Raw genomic sequence first — 21,782 nt, forward strand, 5'->3', positions numbered from 1 at the left:
ACCTACCAGGGAAGCCCTCGTTAACTACAGCTCCCACTTTTTCCCACCACTCCTCCTGCGACCTTACAACTGCTCTTGGAGCAAACCACAGTTGAAGCCGGGGAGGGGCAGTGGCTCATTCTGGGGAATCAGTGGCATGGAGTGAGAGGCGGATGGCCCCGAGACTCGGGCTCTAGCCCAGGCCACAGTGAAGAGCCCTGGGGACCCTGAGGCTGCTGGTTCTCCCCAGGCTGGAGACTGCCTGCTTCTGCGTGGTTTAGGTGAGTGTTTACAAACTCACAACACACATCTGTCTGCCTTCAGAATTTTGGAGCAAGAAATTAGAATTCTCACAAATTCCTAAATCATAACTTACTCTTAAAATACGTCAAACATCTTTCATACTTTTCCTGTTATTACAGAAATCTGAAAAAAAAAATCTGTTTAACAAATAGGATTATTAAACTTAGTAGTATTTACAAAGAACTGCAGTCTCCAGGGAATATTTAAGCCCTGGAAAACACCAGAGAATGTAATTGGATAGTATTCAAATAATGTTAACATTCAAATAGCCTAACAAGGTTAAGAGTACAGACGAGTGTCAGAATTGCCAAATTAAGAATTTATTTTACTTGCAAAACTTATTTCTTAGAATACCACTCACAGGATTTGTATAAAGCATACTACATGTATACATTTATCTTATTTGCAGGAATAACTCAGGGTCTGCAGCAGACAGGGCTAGACAACCCCAGGCAAAAGTAGGTGGAAACCACTTCTCTTCTGCACTCCTGTCCTGGTTGGGTAACTGTATGCTCAACTCCGTATAAGCAACCGTTTCTTACTCTAGTTTTTTTTGACGGAGATGGCTTCCTTCAAACCAGTAGCACCTTTATGCCTTTAAGCTTCAGTATTCATGGATATTTTTTTACTGCTACTTCTCATTTCCTCAATGGACTCTCTCAAGGTTCTGGAGTCAAAAACCATGTTTCCTGAGAAGTACTGGGAAGGCATTCCCAGGTGGAAACCCTCATGTCTAGCCCCAGCTCCCACAGCATCATTGAGGAGGACGGTGTGGTACAGTTGGGCAAACTCCTAAAAATCATTAAGTACCTCTCAATCTATTCCCTCATCTATGGAATGAAGATATTATCACTAACCTCCAGATCTGTGGGGAGAGGTAAACCACATAATATACCAAGCTACCACACTGTTAAGGTGGACATTTTAGGAATGAACAGCTCTTCCTTAGAGATGGCTATAGCAGGTTCTTTGGCCTACAAAGAGATATATCCAGCCTCTTTAAAAGAGACCGTAAGAGCATCAGATTTAGAGTCAGAGACTTGGTTTCAAAGCCTAGTTTTGCCACTTATTTTAAGCATGTCTGCTCTCCAATCTCAGGTTTCAACTGGAAAATGCGGGTAACCTGGGTTACAAGGATAAGTGTCGGTCTAGGACAGCACCTGCAGAGAGCTGTGTTCCGCCTGCATTTCCTATGGTCAGCGTGACACTGAGGCAAAGGCAGGCCACCAGGGAAGAGTTTTCAAAGCACACTCAGCACAGAAAGTGAACCGGTGACAGCCAGGGACAGGAAACCTCCTCTGGAATTAATCCCACTTTAAGAAGTTCACGGAAAAAAATAATTGGATTTTGCCAACCTGGTAAATGAGACAGTAACTGTGGAAAGTAGAGAAAGCTTTAGTTATTTGAATCCTTGAAACATCAATTTGGGAAATACATGCCGAACCGCGTGCAGGAGGCCAAGCAGCTCTGAGCGTGCCCCTCCCCTCGAGCAGCGCACAGTCTAGAGAGCGGAGGCCGACCGTGATGCGCAGAGACAGCAGGACGGCAGGGCAGGGGAGAGCCCTCCACCTGGACGCCAGGCCTGCAGGGGGGCAGTCAGACTTCTCGGACACTTGTGCAGAGCGTGCTCAGGCGGAGGCGGTGGCCGGAAACGGTAACAGCCTGGCACACCAGAGCCACCCATGGGTGGAAGGTGGCAGTGGAAAAGTGAGCTGGGGCAAGGCTCCCAAGGGCCCTGAGGCGGGGTCACCCTGTGGCAGAGCTGTGAGGCGGCCTAGGTCAGGTTCTCCCCTCACCCCCCGGGGCTCCTCCACCAGCCCCACGGAGCAGGGTTAGGAGGGCAGCAGACGGAAGGAGCAGCCTTGGCTGTCCCCTCTGGAACAGGAGCCGCCCCTTTTCTGGACCTCAGGGCAGTTCAATTCCTTTTAGTCATCTATAAAACTGGCTTTATAGGTTCCACCAGGTCCTTGCTTGGACTGACTGGCCCAGCATTCTCTTCCAGTCTCAGGGGTCTTGGACCTTACAAAATCTGTAAGACTGGCTTACAAACTTGTAACAACAAAAACTTAGCTCAATACATAAAAATTAATAATAAAAGCACGGCTGCACTGGCCGCAGCATGAGGCGCTCTCAGGGCACCTCCGGCGAACCCCTGGGGTTCTGTGGAGCCAGTCTGGAAAACACTGACCCGGCAGTTCCCCTGGGTTCTTCCCACTTTAGGACGCTCGTTTCAGTGCTCACGTGGGAAGGTGGGTATGGTGGGCTCAGAACCCCTGTCTCTGCTGAGCAGGGCACCGCAGCTATCTGACGTCTGTCACCTTCGGGCGAGGAGAGAGTCAAGGCCAGCTCTCAGTCCTTGAGGCTGTGTCTGAGCCCTCCCCAGCCCTCCCTGCACTCAGGAAGCCCATTCCCAGGCCCACTTCCTCAGGACTCAGGAGTTACAAACATTACCTTCAGCTAGAGGAAATAAACCTGCTTGTCCCTGACATTCCACCATTAGCGATTCATCCTTTTGGATAGAGTGCTTCCAGCTCCCCTAGAAGGTGACCTTCACCCCCACACACTTCTGGGTGACAGGTCATCAGGTCATTCCTCATCAGAAGCAGGACAGTAATAACATACTTGGCACTCAGTTTAGGCTCAATGAACTTACAGAAGACCAGCTTCACCCTCACTGCGACCTTGCCACTCCTGGCCACCTTTATGCATGAGGCACTCAGAGACAAGTTCCACTGGGTCCTTGCTTGGCCTGACTGGCCCAGCATCCTCTTCTAGCCTCAGGGGTCTTGGACCTTCACCCTCCACAAGTTACTTAGGTCCTCTGTGCTGATAAAAGCATGGAATCCAGAGATGCGAGGAGGCAGACAGAAGCCGCCCTTTGGCCAGAGAACAGATAATGATGGCTAGAGCACCCAGCAGGAGGCACAGAAGGCCCCACTCACTCCTCCAAGGCCTCCTCCAGCCACCGTAAATAGTGCGCATCTCCTTGGTCCATGGGAAGACTGAAGAGCTCTGGGATTTCAAAAGGATGCACCGACCTTTGGGAAGAAAGCAGAGTCCCGTGAGTGGCATGTAAGCCTATGCCATGAAACCCAACTGGCCAGCCTCCCTTGAGGCCCTCCGCAGTCGGCCTGCAGCCCACCTGTCCGGCCCCACGGCCCACCACTCCTAAGCCTATGACCCATCTGTCACCAAGTATAAATTAGGCCAGATGGCATTAGAGTCTCACAGACATGGGTTCAAATTCTAAGTCTGCCACTTACTAACCATGTAAGCATGGACATATCTCTTCATTTCGCTGAAGCCCCCACAAAAGGGGGGTGAAAATAGTACTGGATTGCTGAGGATTAAATGAGGCAAGGTATATAAAGCACTTAGCTGCTAGTGACTGGCACTGTATACATTTGGTAAATGTCAGCTGCTGTCTTTATTACTGTCCTTCACTTATCACTGTGCCTTTCCCAAACAACCCCTTTCCCCTGTACCTCTGTACTGTCTTCACCCAGAAAGTCCTCCCTACTCCTGCTGATAAATCAAAAGCCTCTCTACTCCTTAAGGCTCATTTCAACCAATGGCCTTTCCCCAGGGACCTTCCTTGACCATCCAGACGCACAGCCGTCTCTCCCTTCTCCCCGTCTCTTTCACCCAGTCCTCAGCACACGAGCTCTCTCCACTTTGCAAACTGAAAAAGCAGAAGACACTGGGCCTCAGTCCCACCTGTCTGCCAGGGCAACAATCCTCTGCTCTCCTGACTTTAGGCACAGAGAACTTCTCGTGAGAGAGGCTGCTTACTAAATCACAACATGTGCACACACAGTTGCTTGAACAGTAGGAGTAGGCTGCGTAATTTTATCTGGTGCCTGAGAAGAATGAACTTTCCTAATTTATTTCATGTACACCTAGACCAGTGGTTCTCCAAGTGGTTCTAGGTTCTTCCCTAGACCCCTGGGGAACTTTCAAGCCTCTTTCAGGAGGTCCAAGAGGCCAAAACTATTTTCACAACAATACTCATTTGTTATTTATCTTTTCACTATGTTGACGTTTGCACTCATGGTGCAGAAGCAGTGGCGGGTAAAACTGGTCACACCTTAGCATGCATCAGGACGGCAGCACCACGCCAGGCTGGCCGCCACTGTGTTCTTCACCACCGCATACGCACATGCATTGTTTTCAAAGTCAAATTCACCTAAGAACATTTCTGATAATGTGGCAAAAATTACTATTTTTATTAAAGTCTGACCCCTGAGTGTCTTTTTAATATTCTGTGTGACAAAATGGGAAGTATACATAAAGTACTTCTGCTATCATACCTAAGTTCGGTCTTGTCTTAAATTTGTCTGACTGAGTCACAAGCTAAACTGGACCTTTTTTCCACAGTATACCATTTTTACTTTCAAGCTTGAGTAACCATCATTTGTCTGTCAATTTCACAAATTAAGGTGACTCAGGTTTGAGTATTAGGTACACATTGTCTCAAATATGAACAAATATTTGGCCCATCACTCAAATGACAATTTACATCATTTATTGCCAATCAAAAAATTCATTAAAAAAATTTGTTTTGGGGTAGAGGAGGGAAGGACTGGGAGTCTGGGATTAGCAGAGGTAAGCTATTATACACAGGACGGGCAAATAGCAAGGTCCTACTCTCCAGCACAAGGAGCTCCGTCCAGTGTCTGGTGATAAACCATCACGGAAAAGAACATGAAAAAGAGTATATATATGCATAACTGAGTTACTCTGCCGTATAGCAGAAACCACACATTGTGTAACATTGTACAGTCATAAAACACTGTAAGTAAGAAAAAAATTCATGTTTTAAGCAAAGTCAGAAGTTTGGAAAAATTGACTACATCACCATGAACCTGAAAGTCTCTCAGTACTTAACAGATGCTTTTGAGGAGATCCAGCTCTCTTATTAAGCCAGATTTTGCAAAAGTATAGAAAGATGCCATTCTTCTCACTTTTTTGATTTTTGGAAAATACGGTTACTTCCCATGAGAAGGCATTAGCAGCATACTGCGTTACTGCGCACCCTTCAGGGCAGACACTGCGCTTTTTACAGACTGGCGGCTTGTGGCGACCCCGCACTGAGCGTGTCTGCTGACACCACCTTCGCTTGCTGTGTCCCTGTGTTGTGTTTCGCTAATTGTCGCAGAATTCCAAACGTTTCCATGATTATTATATTTCTTATGGCCATCTGACATCGGTGATCTTTGATATTACTATAACTATTTTTTGTTTTGTATTTTTAAATTAAGGTACGTACTTTGTTTTTTTTTTTTTAGACATAATGCTACTGTTAGCACACTTATACTGCAATGTAGGGTAAACATGTAACTTTCATATGTACTGGGAAATCAAGAAGTGACATCACTCGCTTCACTGTGGTGGTCTGGAACCAAACCTGCAATATCTCCAAGGTATGCCTGTATTTACTTCCATTCATATGTTATTATTCTATTACTGTTATTTTCAATGAAAAATATATATCTTAAAAATTTCTCAGCTTTAATTTCTAATACAGTAACCTTTGATAGAAACCACATAAGTGAAGCTCTTTTGGGTCCTAAATAATTTTTAAAAGTGTAAAGGGATCCTGAGACCAAAATTTTGAGAATCACTGGTTTGAAACTAATAACTCATTTTACAGGCACTTCCTGGTAGTCCAGTGGCTGAGACTCTGCGCTTCTAATGCAGGGGCCCTGGTTTTGATCCTGGTCAGGGAACTAAGACCTCATAGGCCTCAACTGAAGATTCCACACACTGCAATGAAGACCTGGTGAAGTGAGTGAAAGCTGCTCAGTCGTGTCTGACTCTTTGTGACCCCATGGACTATACAGTCCACGGAATTCTCCAGGCCAGAATACTGGAGTGGGTAGCCTTTCCCTTCTGCAGGAGATCTTCCAAACCCAGGGATTGAACCTAAGTCTCCTACATTGAGGGCAGATTCTTTACCAGCTGAGCCACCAGGGAAGCCCAAGAATACTGGAGTGGGTAGCCTGTCCCTTCTCTAGTGGATCTTCCCTACCCAGGAGTTGAACTGGGGTCTCCTGCATTATAGGCAGATTCTTTACTAACTGAGGTATCAGGGAAGCCCTAATATCGGGAAGACCATATCAGGGAAGACTTGGTGCAGACAAATAAATAAACATTTTAAAAAATGAACTAATTAAAAAAAAACACCACTAACTCATTTTATAGGTAGAGAGTCTATGGGACAGGGTCATAGCCAAGGTCACATGGGAGGCTGGTGACTAGGCTCAAGGTCACCTACTTTTCAAGCTCACTCACTTAGTTACCAACAGGTCCCTGGCTGGGAGGAAATGGTGCTATTACCTGATGTAGCTGGAAAGCATATGGATCTTGGAAGTCTTTGTCTTTATTAACTGTGAAAGAAAAGTAAATCACTGGTTTAGGATCTCAGCTCCAGCTACACAGCCCTCCATTCCTCTGGCTTTTTAGGAAACAGCACTCCTCCAGGTCTCCAGGCCCAGTCACTAACTTACAAATGGACACGGGGCATCCTGTGTGGGGCAAGAACCTCAGTCAGCTGATCTTTGCTAATACTTAATTGGAACTTTGCTCTCACTCTTTCCCGATTAAGGCCCCATCCCCCCAGCCTCACTCACCAACAGGACCTCAGTGGCTTCTTCTATTTCTCCATTCCAATAGTATCTGGAGAAAAGAACAACAAAAAAAGAAATATCGTGCTTACAAGGTGTGCTGTGCTTAGTCACTCAGTCGTGTGACTCAGTCGTGACTCTCTGCGACCCCATGGACTGTAGCCTACCATGCTCCTCTGTCCATGGCATTCTCCAGGCAAGAATATTGCAGTGGGTTGCCATGCCCTCCTCCAGGGGATCTTCCCACTCCAGGAATCGAACCAGGGTCTCCTGCATTACAGGCGGATTCTTCACCAGCTGAGTTACCGGGGAAGTCCACTTACAAGATGAGCTCAGTGAAATAAACCCGGCCCAATCTGCTGACTTACTAAGGTGGAAACTTTAAAATCTTTCCAAGCTCATATGAAAAAGCCTGGAGTTGGCCAAGGCCCTATAGGTCATCTAGTCTAAACATTCTAATGCATGCTTCCAGCACCTGACTTAACTCTCCTGGAAGTAAGAGGCTCACTGTCTCTTGAAGAAGTCCATCTACCTTAACAGTTTTCACATGAGATGGTTTTTCTTATGGTGTGCCAACATGTGCCACCCAATTGCTTTCCCCAACTTCTGTGACAGCCCTGCAGAAACTCCTATGTTTCCCCTCCAAAGTGGGCATCTCCAGTTCATTCAGTGTTCACCCCATACTCCTGGCTTCCATGCACCTCCCCATCCTCTGGGCTGGTGCTACTTGTATCACTGACTCTCAAAGCTAAGTGCCCACCAAGCGATAAATGGAAAAGCACAGGACTTATTCAGGGGAGAAGCGAGCCTTGTAAAATACGGAAGCAGGTCTGAAAATTCAAAACAGAGTCAGTGACATGTTCAGAAAAAGAGTAAGAGAACAGCGTCATGGGAGGGAGAGAAATTTGGCCTGAGAATATCTGTGCTGACAAGTCTAAGATGGCTCCGGCCCCTGGCCTCACCCCGCAGAGCTGTGGTGAAAGGGTGAACTACAAGGAAGGACGGACATGAGGAGAATGGCAGGCTGAAAGTCCACCCTAGCTTCCAAGCACTAGCTCCCAGACTGGCTTTATGTGAATCACTTAATGTGACCTCTTGAAAATTCAGAGACTCAAGCCCTATCCTCAGGGAGACTAAACAGATCCGGGATGGAGCACAGGCATCTAAAGTACGGCCAGACTTGGCAGCCAGAGCGACCGGTGATGGGAGCACCACGGCGCGTCGCCGCTGGGCAGGGGAAGCGTGCCTGCTTCAGCACGTCCCTGCTCTCACCTTAGGACAGGCGTCGCTCCCTCTCTCATCAAGGCAGGAAGGAGGTGAGAAACAGGCTGACCAGAGAGTTAATCCTGCCCGGGTAGCACTGGGATGCCGAGAGACTGTTTTTTATCATTTTATTTATTTTTAACTGAAGGATAATTGCCTTACAGTATTCTGTTGGTTTCTGCCATACATCGGTGTAAATGAGCCATGGGTGCTTTATGTCCCCTCCCTCCCTCTTGAACCTCTCTCCTGCCTCCCGCTCATGTTGAAATATTTTGATGAGGGAAATGGTGTAGGCCTGGCTTAAGTAAAAGAGCTGATAAAATGAAAGGCAGACAATACACAGAAACAGCCTGTCACATATGCCAAACTCAAAGTTTTTCAGAGCATTCAAAAGCAATAGGAATTATAATCTCTGATATCTTTAGCTGGCTTACTCAGACTGGCTTACCCAGTCTGACTTCTTTGCTAACAGCAAGCTAACTGATTGACTGATTTAAACAAAGAATGAGGAAACAAGATTCACTGTTCCTAAACTGTAGATTTTTTTTCTGCCTTCTCTAAACATAGCCTGTTTTTGCTTTTGCTGAATGGCATAAACCCACTGGTTGATTTCCTCTGAATTCAGATCGACAGTGAAGTATTGGTTAAGTAAATGCCTTTGAGTTGTTCTTTCAGTTTCCCATTAGCTCAGTGCCCGAATTTCCACCAGGCAGGACCTGATGGAGCAGGCTCACACCCCTCCACTGGCCATAGCAGAACTCACAGTGAGGAGGCCTTCGGCAGGATGTTCACAGAGGCAGCCAGCTTCTTATCCAGTATGGCCCTAAAGCAGAGAGAGCACGCCGGTCACTGGGGCAAGTGTCCAGCATCTGAAGGGATGGAACAGGATACAGGAGTTCCTGGGAATTTCCCAGGAAACCTCAGTCTAAATAGATAACTATTTAGAGTGCCCCTCCCAAGTCAAACCAGTATGTTCCATAACTCCCATGCACAGACCCTCTGCAGACAGAATTGTTTATAAGTCCTTCCCTGAGTGGGAAAAGTAGGGAAGCAGCTATGCAAAGGCTGCTTCAAGGACAGGCCCAGTCAGCTTGGGGAATGGGAATCTGTCAGCACCGGAAGGAGAACAAAAAAGACCCGGATTCCAGTCCAGCCCTGCAGCAGGATGGCTGTGTGACCTTATGCAAGCTCCTCCTTTCATTCCAGAAATCAGCCTTTGAGCACCTATCCAAGACGCGCACGACCGCCTCACTCAACTCGACTCTCCTGCTGTACCAGAGGGCTGCTTCAGCCAGTGGGTCCCGGCCCTTTTCACCACCGAATACTCCTTTTACGATGTCAGCTTCTTCTCCTCTTCTCTCCTGGGTAGGTACTAGGCTTTCACATGATATCTACAGGTCGGAAGTGTCTGATGACCACACGGAGCTGATACAACTTGAAGGAAAAGCAAGAAAAGAGAAAAAAGGCATCCCGTCCTGTGACTGGCAAACACGGGCTCTTTACACTCCTAACTTTTGTGGCGCTTCCTACCACAGTCCTAAGTGTGCATCATCACCGCCTTTGCAGACCTCTAAGCACTGGGTTTTTTTTCTGACAGACCACAGACTGGAATTCTCGCTCTGACAGTCTGATCCTATGCGGGGCCTGGTGAACACAGTGAAATGTGCCTGAACCAGTACAAAGTGTCACAGAAACAGAAGCACCACCACGTTGTCAATGCAGGGAAGTGTCCCCAAGGATCAAACCTTAAGCCCTGGGAATCAGGCAGGCCCGGACAAACCTGTCTCAGGTCTGCCATCAGCCACGGAGGCCTGTCTCAGTTCTCTAAAGAGTGTGGCCCCTGCCAAATACAACGCATCTGAGCCCTGCTTACTGATCCCACCTTTCCTTGACCGCTGCCAAGAGAACTGACCTACTTTCTCTTCTCCCAGGTTCCCGGCTGAACAGTGTTCTATTTAAGGTTCCACATTAATGTGGTATTATCACCACCCTCATGCCCTTGGAAAGTTTCAGGTGGTAAATAAATCCCTGACTCGAAGGAGAGGCACACGGCCCAAATCTGTTTAAGCAACTTCTACAAGTCTTGCTCACTCAATCAAGTCATCTGCTGAGAAATTACATTTCACTGGTTCTAAAAGTGACATGCAAACAGGGAGTGAGTTAAATCTTTAGGAAAAAAATAATCCATTGCTTCACGGGCCTCCAATCTCTTTGGCAGTGTGAACTCCTCAGTGACTAATCACAGCAACTTGTGCTTGGGAAAAAGACTGTAAAGTTCTGGAGGACTATGTTATTCAAAATGCTCTTGTGGCGAAAAAGAGAGAAAACAAATGTACCAGCTGATGGATAAAACACACACCGAAGTCCAGCAGTGAGTCACAGACGGGAGCTCAAGCCCCCGCGCTTGTCTGAGTGAAGCGGAAGGAAGACAGACAGACCTCCGAGGGTCTCCAGAGACTGCGGGGTCACAGGCTAGAGGTTCACAGACCAGACACCTGGTTTGGCTCTCACAGCATTTAAAAAGTCTTGACTTTGTTACCAGTATTTACAATCAGGGTACTTTACATTCAAAAATACACATTACCTCGCTTTTCACCAAAAAATGAATCTTAGAACATTTTGGACCTGTAGTCCTACAAGGTCACATTCAGCTAGAGCTGAGCAGGGGCTATGACCTCAAGGCATGACAGGGGCTTCTCGGGTCAATCAGTTCCCACTCTCCTTCCTCCCAACACCTGGGGTGCATAAGGGCCGCTAACCACTGCCTTTCTTCATCGTGACACCCCAGCCCACTTCACTCAGGTTGAAGTGGCCTGCCTGTTGCTATTTGTGCCTGTGACCCTGGTCTAATCCCCTTTCCTTATGTCAGAGGCCAAGGCCCAGAGAAAGAAGACTTGTCTAAGGTCATATGTGGTGTTTTCAGCAAAGAGGACATTAGAATCCAGGTCTACTAGTTCCACATTCAGGTTTTCACCCTAGCCCCAACAAGAGATTTTTTTCCAGTTTAGAGGATGTCTGTCAATAAAGAGCTCTAGGAACATTACCAGGAGCCAGAATGGAGCCGAACCAGAGCTGAGAGGCAGCTCTAAGGCAGAGAAGAGTGGGCCCCAGACTAGAGCCGAGAGGCCTGGTCCCAGCACCAGCCCCGGAGGCGGCGCTGCCGTACCTGCCAGCCAACATCTGTGGGGCCCTCCCTACCACGTACCTACCTACTCTCTCCTGTAAACCCTGGAAACGAAATCTATTTGCCTCTCTTCTATTCCAAATGAATCATTAGTGAACGGAACAGCTGAAGGGAGACTCCACGTGAGACTTCCAGTTCAGCTGGTGGGCTGCACAGACACTGCAACCTCCCTTTCACACCGCACGCCAGAGACAACAGGAAACGCTGCTCACCTAGCCACGCCGGAGCACAGGAAGAGCACTGTACGCACTGGTGACCAGAAGGGAGCCCTGAAGAGTAAAGCAGCCCTGAGACATGCACGGGAGCGTGTCAGGGGACTTCCTTGTTTAAGAGCCTTTGAATCTTTTAAAAACTGGTAGTGATCTGGTTTACTTGGCCTCCAGCAACTTGGAGAATTTTGAAGATTATAAAATTATGTTGTTTCATTAACATAGTCAAAGTTTGAATCATACAGGTTGACCCTTCTGAAAGTACTTCTTGAAGCGATAAATTCTTCCTAGGACCTGATTTGGACGGCAGAACGTCCGCCTGCCTGCCCCGCACGCAGTGAAAACAGCACTGCCTAAGGGCAACCCCTGCAGCTGCTTCTGCACGTGCCCGTCAGCATCACTAGGAAGGTGAGAGAGGAGAGCATCTGAACAAAGTCCAACACCGTGAGAAACTAAAATTCAACAATGAAGAAGAATTTACTTGAGAAAGACAAATCAATAGGACAATCAAAACCAAGATTTTAAAATAAGTACAATTATGTATATTTGAAAATTGCTAAAAGTAGATCTTAAGAGTTCTTACCACACACAAAAAAGTAACTGAGATGATGGATGTTTTAACTAACCTTACTGTCATAATCATTTTGCAATATATACATATATAAAATCATCATGTTGTATATCTTAAACTTACACAATGTTATATGACAATTATACCTCAATAAAGCTGCAAAAAATTAAACATAAAAAGTATAATTACTATCTGCAGAAAGATAAGATTATTGCATCTATAAAACAAGATCAGACAATTACAAAACAAGAGCACTGGGTTACTAAAAACAATTCGAAACCTGGAAAAGGAAACAATAGAATTCAGTCTAAATAAAACTAGAAAGTCAGTCACAGAAAACGAATTCAACATCCAGGAAAAGGACGCAGGAATAGAGAGAGAGTTTATTTGCAAAGTTAACAACTGAACATTAAGATATGCTCCTAAAAGCTAGCAGAGAGAAAATGTGTTACCTACAAAGGAATGAGATCCATTGCTACTTTTCATCAACAACCCTGGATGCAAGACGGCAGAGACATCTCCAAGCTGAAACCAATCTATTCCCCTCAACTGGCCTTTCCACTATTCAGAATCCAGGCCTTAGAGCTCTTTTCCTCCCAGTACCCAACACCTCCCAGGTGTCACCTGAAGTTGCTCCTGACAGGACCCAGAGTGGCTGATCCAGGGGTCCAATGAGTTCAGCACAGGCCCTGGGTATACCAGAAGCACAGAACGGATTTCAATTCCTAGCTGCTAAAAACTGAGGTCATATTTCTGGAGTAATCACATGCTCATTCAGACACGAGCTGTTCTCCAAAAGCAATGTTAATAAGGAAAAAAATAGACATTCTGTTTAGGGGCAGGAAAGATGTAATCAAATCCAAAGTTAACCTGTGACCATCAATTTGGCAGCTGTGTGCCCCCAAAGACCAGATTCAACACCTAAAACACTATAACCAGCACCAAACTTCAAGAATTCGAAATTGAAGAGCAAGAAGAGGAGCTAGAAGTCAAGTTTATTAGCCCTCAGCCCCACTAACCCTCTTCAGAGCTGCCGTTATAAAGGAGGGGCAACTTCCCTAGCAGCTCAGTGGTCAGGACCCGACTCTTTCACCGCTGCGGCTCTGGGCTCAACCACCATTCTGGGAACCAAACACCGCAAGCTGCCCGGTGCAGCCAAAAAAAACAAAAAAGGAGTGAGGGGGAGGGGTGGGAATCGGATACAACATTTATTGTTCATCTGTTACATTTGAGTCCATGGAGTAAGGACTGAACAGATATCGTATCATTTAATCCTCTCAATAACAATAATTCAAAAAACTAAGGTTGAGAGAAGGTGACAGTCAGCAAGAGACCGAGCCAAGATTCCCACTCTGTTCGCGGGCTCGCTCCACCACTGCTTTCAGAAATTCGCCAAACACCTGGAATTGGTCTCCTCCTCCTCCTCCTGTCATGGTCCACATCTCTGGGACTGAGCAAAGACTATCTCCAGAAATAAAGAGAGCTGGGTCAGGAATCAGAACTGTTAAATGCTCAACCTGCAGGCTTCCATCTGAGCAAGTCACCTAGCTCTCTGGGTCTCAGGTCTCTTATCTGCCCCCTGGCACCAGTCAACATCTTCAGGCCCAGAAACAGGATCCATCCGAGTGTCATTCACGCGTGCCTCTCAAATCGCCCCCATGAGGCAGCTGTGCAGTCCCTCATGGACAGATGGGGTCGTCAAAAGCAAGAGAGTGAGTCCCGAAGGGGCCCCTCTGGAGGAGGCTCCCGAACCCTTGGGGCAGCACCTCAGCCCCTTCCCCGTACCTGGCAATATCTCTGGCAATCTGCTCGTTGGGACAGTTGACAAAAACAATGGAGTGCGTGCCGGACACATAGCTGCCAGTGACAACGGAGAGGAGCTGCAGGCTGAGGGTCCTGAGCACGGGGTGTGTCAGGAGACAGGCTGTCAGGATCTACACAGGGGGAAAGCAAAGCACAGATCAGCAGAGGCGTGACCAGCTCTCCACCTGCAAGCTCAAGCAGACTGGAACCAACGCTGGGCAACATGCTTTTATCCCCGTTTCCCACCCACAAAGTAATTCCTAGGGTCAGTATTGAGCTTCAGTGCTTAACGTTGTCATGCCTAGATTATTTTCCTCTGCATTTTGCAAATGGTTAAAAAAAAAAAAAAAAAAAAAAGGCTTAAAAATCAAGACACTTGCTCAAAATCACACAGCTTTGGGAATGCCCTGGTGATCCAGTGGTCAGGATTCGGCGCATTCACTTCCAGGGCCCAGGTTCGATCCCTGGTTGGGGAACTAAGACCCCCGCGAGACCAAAAAGCCAGGTGGCATGGCCACAAAAAAAAAAAAAAAAAAAAAGATCACACAGCTTTTAATTGGTGAAGCCAAGAACAGGAGTGGAGCCTGGATAACTTGAAATCCATTCCCACTGCAAAAACCTGCCACCACAGGTACAGGCCAGGCACTGTGGGGGGGCCAGTGGAAAAGGAAGTCTGATGCTAAAGCAATGGGACCTGCGCTACTATGGCAGATGGGGGAGGTCCAACAGGAAGGCTCCACCTGTTGGGGGCAGGGAAGGCTTTGAAGAGAAGGTACCATCCCAGTTGGAACTGAAATAATAGGACTGAAAAAGAAGATAAGGTTAACATGTGCAAACTCAAGAGGTATCTGGGGACAGATGAATTATCTAGACTGCATGGGTCTTAGTCAGTGGGCATGAAATTGGGAGGAAAATGCATCTGGCTAGAACTATAAAGGGTCAGGCTAAGGAATGTGGGGTTTGTACTCAGGTGATAGGGTGCTTTTGGAGGTTTCTTAAGTAGAAGAGTAATAACATGACCAGGCTGAGCAGAGTAATGGGAAGGAGGATGGGGAGTGATCAGAAATAGGCTATTCAAAGGCCATTACAATGTTGCAGGAAAAAGACATTAAGACCCTGAGGTAAGAAAATGACACTGATAACAGGAGAGGAAAAGACAGTCAAGATACAATTTTTTCTTGCTATTTTAATGATAAAACATCTAAAAGAAGAAGAAATGAAAAGAACTGGAGGACATCTTCCAGGGTTCTTTGGTTCGGGGATACAGAAGAGTCATTAACAGAGATGGAGGCAACTTGCAAGGAGCCCCACTGTGACTCAGGCAAGACGGAACAAGAACACGTTTCTCTTGCCTGCCAGTCTGGGGCTCATGTCTCGTCAAACAAACCTCTGTCCTCCCACTCCTATGTTATCGCCTGGCCCTGCCTGGCTCCTACATCTTGGCAGGGCCTGAGTAGCGTTTTTATGTCTTTAGCTTCAGTCTGGGGTGGGCGTCTCATTCCCTCCCAGGACCTTCCCCAAAACCTCCAGTCCAACATACTAGCCCTCTGAACTAAACCAGTGACCGCACAACAACAACCAGGGTTTTCAAGGAAGTTGTTAGTGACAACTCAGTTAGATTATATAGGATATAAAACAAAGGCACTAAACAGCAGGATTTAAAACCTAGTGTTAGTGCAGCTCTCTGCAGTCTTCAACAAGTTGTTCCTCTCTCTTCTATAAATGTCACCTAGAAATTGGAGATTGCAATGTTTGTGCTGCCTACCTCAGAGTTGCCATGGGTTCAAACGAGAGGAAAAACAGTTTTTGACCACTAATCCAATAAGGAAAGGAACCACACTTTGCTCATCACTGTGTCCCCAGAAGAGTTCATGGCACACAGCAGGTTCTCAAGAAATAACCTGCAGACTGGTGAATTCATACACCAGCAAGATGCTGAGATGGAGACTAAACAGTCTTGTGAAGTAAGTAGGGCATTTGGGTCATCCACAGAGCTTTTGGCAGCGAACTGGACATACTAGAACACTCTAAGGGGTGTCAGATACACGACTCTAAGGTGTCTTTCAGCACAGACTCTAAACAAAAGGAGCAATGGTCTGTCCCCTAACCAAAGAAGCCATTCCTAGGAGAGATCTAGGGCATTTCAGCCAACATTATATTTATTACTGTAAGTTTATAATATTTATATCTTTACATCTTTTCATCAGTGGAACACAGAGCTCACAGGATTAAATATAAACTCACCTAAAATGTACTGAAACTCTTGTGCACTCAGAGGTAGTCTGGGCACTTGGGTATTACCTAAGACAGTCCTTCCTTTAACAGATAAGGTAACTGAGGCAGTCCTGTGACTGAACCAAGACTTAAATCCAAACTCCTGCCTCTCATTCTGGGCTCTCTGAACTGTAAGGAGCATCAGTAGGAAGTGACACAGTGGGGTTATTTCAGCTTCACTTAATCCAGTGGTTCTCAGCTTGAGGCAATTTTGCCCCTGTCCCAGGGGACATCTGGCCACATCTAGGGACAATTTTGATGTCATGACTGGGGAGGAAATGCCATTGGTAGAGGCCAGGATTGCTGTTAAACATCCTTCTACTGTACCATTGATCACACTGAAATACAGTAGTTTACATACATCTTCCTCATTGGATGTGAGCTGATTCATTTCTGTATCCTCAGCACTTTACAAGCCCTGATAAGAGGTATGGACTTGAGAAGTGTCTGTGGACCATATCAACAAAGAATCAGAAGATATGAAAGGTCAGTTTGGAATCAAAGGTGGACTATAGTACATTAGAAAGTGATATTACATGCAAAATACACATATCAACGTATTTCCTAATAGAAACATTATATTTATTACTGTAAGTTTATAACATTTTCATATTTATATCTTTACATCTTTTCTAATTTTATATTGTTTTAAAATATTTTATGTACCCTTTCAATTACTTCATTCTGCCTTTTTCCTTTTTTGGTACTGGAGTATCTGCCTAACCTTTAAGATACTGGGCACTTGGGTATTACCTAAGAGGTAATGGTTTTGTTTAGTTTAAGAGGTTATGGTTTTGTTTAGTTTTCTTTAACTTCATGGCCACACCCCAAGGCATTCGGGACCTTAGTTCCCCAACCAGGGATCACACCCAACTCCCCAGCACTGGAACGTGCAGTCCTAACCACTGGACTGTTGGGGAAGTCCGTAAGAGTTTATGGTTGACTTTACAATCTGTATTAAGGCAGAAGGGGCCTCAGAAACCACCTAGTGTTTCTAAATTTATAACATACCTAGTTTTAAGGAATTTGTAAATACTCCTGAAATTAACACTGTGCTTATCTATACACTTTCCTTGGGTGCAAATCCAGAATTTTCACACACACATCCCCCAGAAAATCTATAGTCCCCAAAATGTTAAGCATCACTGATGTGTGCCAGTTAATTAAGGGCCAGAGAGGGGAAGAAATTGCCAGAAAGGTGAGCAGCAGAGCTGGGCTAGACCCCAGGGCTTCGACAGTCCTTTCCACCAGCCCAAGAGCAGCTAGCACCAGCATCACTAACAGGTACTCTGCAGCCACATCAGAAGATACTTCAGAGATGAGACAACCAAGCCCCCAGAACAATGAGATGGTAACCGCACTGGGAAGAAGACTAGAAACTAGCATGGGGCCCTTAGGTGAGAACGCACCAGCAGACACCTTCACCACCCCACCCTCCTGGGCCATGAAACAGCCCGGTCACCACTCCTCAAAGGCAGGGCAGAAAGGGGTGCTACTAAGCTTCAGAATCACACCACAATCTCCAGGACACTGGGTGGCACCTCCAGGGATTTCACCATCCACCCCCTACCTGCCTGCCCCCAGCTCAAAATCCCAGGAGTATACAACACAAAAGCCCCTCCTTCCCTCAATCCCCAGGCTGGAGGTTTAGAAGCGAGAGGATTCATAGCACTGTACTGTGGAACACTCACCAAGAGGCATATCAGGATAGAGGGCCGTGCGTAGCCTGGCAGAGGGCACCGTGAGCCCAGCCTGTCCATGGTGTCGCTGGTGACTAAGCCAGCAGAGGCTATGGGAACTGCAGCCTGAGGGAAAGTCGCTGGCGGATGGGTGGGCTCGAAGGGCCTGAGCCCCCTCTCCTCTATCCACCTGCTGCCTGCCCCACTGCCCGGCCAGGTCCCAGCCAGGCTGGCCGGAAGGAGGCTGGAGGGGGCGGGGAAAGAGGAACTCATTTTTCACGGGGCAGCTCTCTAAAAACATATAACCCAAACACCCTGTGCAAACCAACCCCTTCAAAAATAAAAACACTAATTTTCCCTCCCCATTCTCACACATACCAAAAACCATAAAATCCCCTGAGGTGTACAGATTAAAGCTTCTTAGATATATAAAACCTTCAGAAACCACAGCCCAGAAACACAAATACACAAAACTCTTCCACTGAGGCCCATCCCACCAAAAAAAAATAAAAACAAACCCAAGTAAATGAGGCCCACACATGGCTGACTTCGCGTCCCCCCACAGGATCTCCCTTCTAATCCTCCCCGGTTTAAAACACTCCTGCTGCTGACTGCTCTCCCTGTAAACTCACCCCTCTTTCAAGGCCAGCTGGTCTGTGCAGCCTTTACCAAGGTTAATCCCAAGGTCCCATTTCCCCCAAGGCACTCTGTCCACACTTCTGAGGCAGCATTTAACATCAGCGGCTAAAACAAACTCAAAAGCAGCAAGCTAATGACTGACTGTTGCCCTTTGGGGATGCAGAGTCCATGGCTGCCAGGGTTTTCAATTTTTTAATCCAGCTTCTTAATGTGAAATTTCTTAATTTTTACATGATCACACTGCTGGTAAGACCCTAAGTAAATTTTAAGCCAAGGAAAACTACTCTTTATCTTGACTGTAGTAGTGATTACACAAACATTAAAAAATTCAACAGACTGCACACTTAAATTGGTAAGTTGTATTCTATGTAAACAGTAGCTCTAGCAAAGCGGGTGGGGGAAGGCTGAAAACCAATTAGGAATTGTTTTAACCTGGGCAGACAAAACACACCTGATCCCCAAGCTGGTGGGCAAGCTGCCAGCTCATAGCTTCTGTGTCTGACTGCCTGTTTACCTGCCTGCCTTGCTCCTCGGGACTGTTGTTCTTAAATGGCCTGATAACACTTTCTAGCCAAGCCCTAGTCCTATCATTTATGATGGCTGTGTAGACTCAGGCAAATTACTTAACCTCTGTGAGCTTTGGGGGCTTTTTTCTTTTTGGTAAAGAAAGAGCTAATACCTCTTTCATAGGTCCAAAGTGAAGATTAACAGGAGATTAATGTAAGAGTGTTTTATAAAATGTGAGACCATGTCAGCATTTCAAGAGCAGTCTCATGTCACTACTAAACAAGGTTAACTCAGAAAATCTCCAGTTGTGACTGAAGAACTTAGCATGTATGAAAAAAAAAAACAGGGTTAGAAAAAAATGAGGCTGACTGGTCCTTAAAAAACCCTTTATAGTCAAAGTCCACTAAAATAAATCAAGACTGTGATCTTTTAAATCTGTTATATTAATAGGAAAGGTCACTGTTAATGACCATTTTACCTTAGATCCTGAGATGATGTCCCAGAATTTAGCACAGCTTCCTGCACAGATTATGTTCAATAAATATTTGTTGAATGACTAAATGATACGGATGTGTGACTAGTGATAAGGATGGTCATGATGAAGGTGACGTTGGGGCAAAGGATGGCAAGGGATGAACTGCTATCTGGAAGAAACCACCTCTGGATTCTCTTCTTCCTTCAACTCAGGCACCTCTGCTCTCTTCAGAGTCAATTCCAAGGTCAGATTCCAAACGTCCAATTCTGCATTTATGGCCCTGGCAGATCCTTCAGCTCTAGTAAGGGCCTCAGTGCCACCACCTGAGATCACAGGCTCTTCTGGGGACATCTTCCCTTCTCTCTTTCCTCCTCCTTACTGGATTCAGAGGGGAACTCAGACTTCAGAGTCAGATTCTGTACCCCTCTTTCATCCACAATACTGTTTGTAACTTCCTTCTCTTTCTTCAGCTCCTCTACTTTATTTTGAAGGTTCGTTTTGCACCTCTTCTATAAGTATACAGCAATTTATTGAAGTCTCTTTTAAAGGCCAAACCTCGATCCAGGAAAGAATCCATATGAGTCGCAGCACAGATGAGGTCTGACACCTGGTGTAGGACAGCATTGTTTCCTTAGGTTCATCTTAATCTCTGGTTCCAAAGATCTGCCTTCTCCCTCTCAAGGTTCAAACATGTATCTATCATCTCAAGACACAGACTCTCTGTTACTGCCAAAGCTTGAAACTTAAGTTTCATATTGATGAATTTAAAGCCCATCCAATTTGCAGACTATGATTTTTTTTCAGCCTCTTTAGCTCCAGGGAAATATGCATAATCATTCATAACATCATAGCAAAGCTTCCACCAAGCTTTATCAAGAGCATCTGGTTTTTCTTATCATCCATCACCTCTTTTATTACTACCGAAGCAACAGCAGTGTTAAATTGTTGCCATGTTTCTTTTAAAGTGAGAAAAGGGTTTTTGTTTTTTTTCCAATACCATGGGCAAAGTGGTCAAACATATGCCTGGTGTAATACCCCATGAATGCTTCAATTATACTCTGATCCAAAGGCTAAAGATAGCTACTGCATTCCAGACAGAGAAACATAGTAACAACGTGGGGATGAGCAAGGAATAATGAGTCTGGGTGACTGGGATCACTATTAGCTATACTCTGAAAGCAAGATTTGGGGAAGTTAAATAATTCCAGGCTCAAAGAATAAAACCATTATGGAGCTAATCCAAAATGAGGGTAGCTGTTAACGATAAGGTTAGTGATCGCCAGAAAGACGAGAAAGCATTTTATATCTTTTTTCATAAAACAAGTGGAATTTGGGATCTTCATAAAGCAACAACGGGTTATTCATTTTGTCACCTGCAGCACAGGCACAAAATCTAAGGGAAATCTGTCCTTAGCGTTCTGAGTTTCCCGGATTTCTGTCTTTTCCCCAAAAAGTACACAAAGGCAAGCACTTCCAAAGCAGAGTCATTTCCTTGATGGTGAAGACCTATTGAGGTTAAAGCCTCTAGCTCTGATCAGTTTCTAGAGTTGCTTGGAATACGTGGGTGGTGACTGGGTATTTAATGGATCTTCCATCAAACTCGAATTTCGCAGTCTCTAGTAATTTCTAAACTTCTCAAACCATCCCTTGCTCGCATGAAACTCATCTGGGTTGTCCTCGCCAGTTGCATGTTCCAGCAGTTGCATGTAAACCTGTTTGGCCTGGCTGCGGACAGCCTTCAGCGACAGAAATCGCGGGCTCGCGCCCCCCTCCCCCCCGCCGCCGCCAATCCTAGACCCAAAAGATTAACTGAAGTTTCCATTTTCTCGACGTTTACATCCTTGGGAATGCACAGCACCTAGGAGCAGACGCGCGAAAAACTCTCCATGCTGGCCCCGACGGCCTTCTCGTTTTGCTTAAGGGTGTGCACGGCCCCACGTCGGTGTTACTCACGCCTTCTTCCAGCTTCTCGAGAACTTTCATCTTCCAGAGGCCTGACCCTTCGCCTCCTCTAATACATGTCTGGCCCGGGAGCAGGATGTTCACCGCCTCCGCTCCGCCCTGGCGGCCTAAATCTCCACCACAGCTTGGTTTTAGAGCCAGGGGGCCGACGGCAAGGCCGTTTAACCTTCGGCTGGTTCTCATTCTCACCACCCCGCTTGCCGGACATTGACCCAGCCTTCGCGCTCAATGCGCCAGCAGCAAACAGACCAGAGACCCGGGCCAGCTGAGCGGCACCCATGACGACGCACGGATGAGACCCCATAACT

General features: G+C 46.3%; 1 protein-coding gene across 2 annotated transcripts; it reads right to left on the minus strand.

Moving 5' to 3' along the window:
* Positions 1 to 580: 580 nt before the first annotated feature.
* LOC133071047 (protein CutA homolog) lies at positions 581 to 21,649 on the minus strand. 2 transcript variants are annotated; one of them, XM_061163285.1, is made up of 7 exons: positions 19,516 to 21,649; positions 17,904 to 18,135; positions 13,921 to 14,069; positions 8,935 to 8,994; positions 6,915 to 6,960; positions 6,622 to 6,671; positions 581 to 3,320 (listed from the first exon to the last, which is right to left on the minus strand). In XM_061163285.1, the coding sequence occupies exons 2-7, from the start codon at positions 17,970 to 17,972 to the stop codon at positions 3,221 to 3,223; spliced, it is 474 nt and encodes a 157-aa protein (XP_061019268.1). In that variant the 5' UTR covers positions 17,973 to 18,135; positions 19,516 to 21,649; the 3' UTR covers positions 581 to 3,220. The 2 variants fall into 2 exon arrangements, with proteins under 2 accessions (XP_061019268.1, XP_061019270.1); XM_061163287.1 differs by lacking the exon at positions 6,622 to 6,671.
* Positions 21,650 to 21,782: the final 133 nt, after the last annotated feature.

This window comes from Dama dama, chromosome 16 (genome assembly GCF_033118175.1).
Source record: "Dama dama isolate Ldn47 chromosome 16, ASM3311817v1, whole genome shotgun sequence".
In the NCBI taxonomy this organism is placed as follows: Eukaryota; Metazoa; Chordata; class Mammalia; order Artiodactyla; family Cervidae; genus Dama; species Dama dama.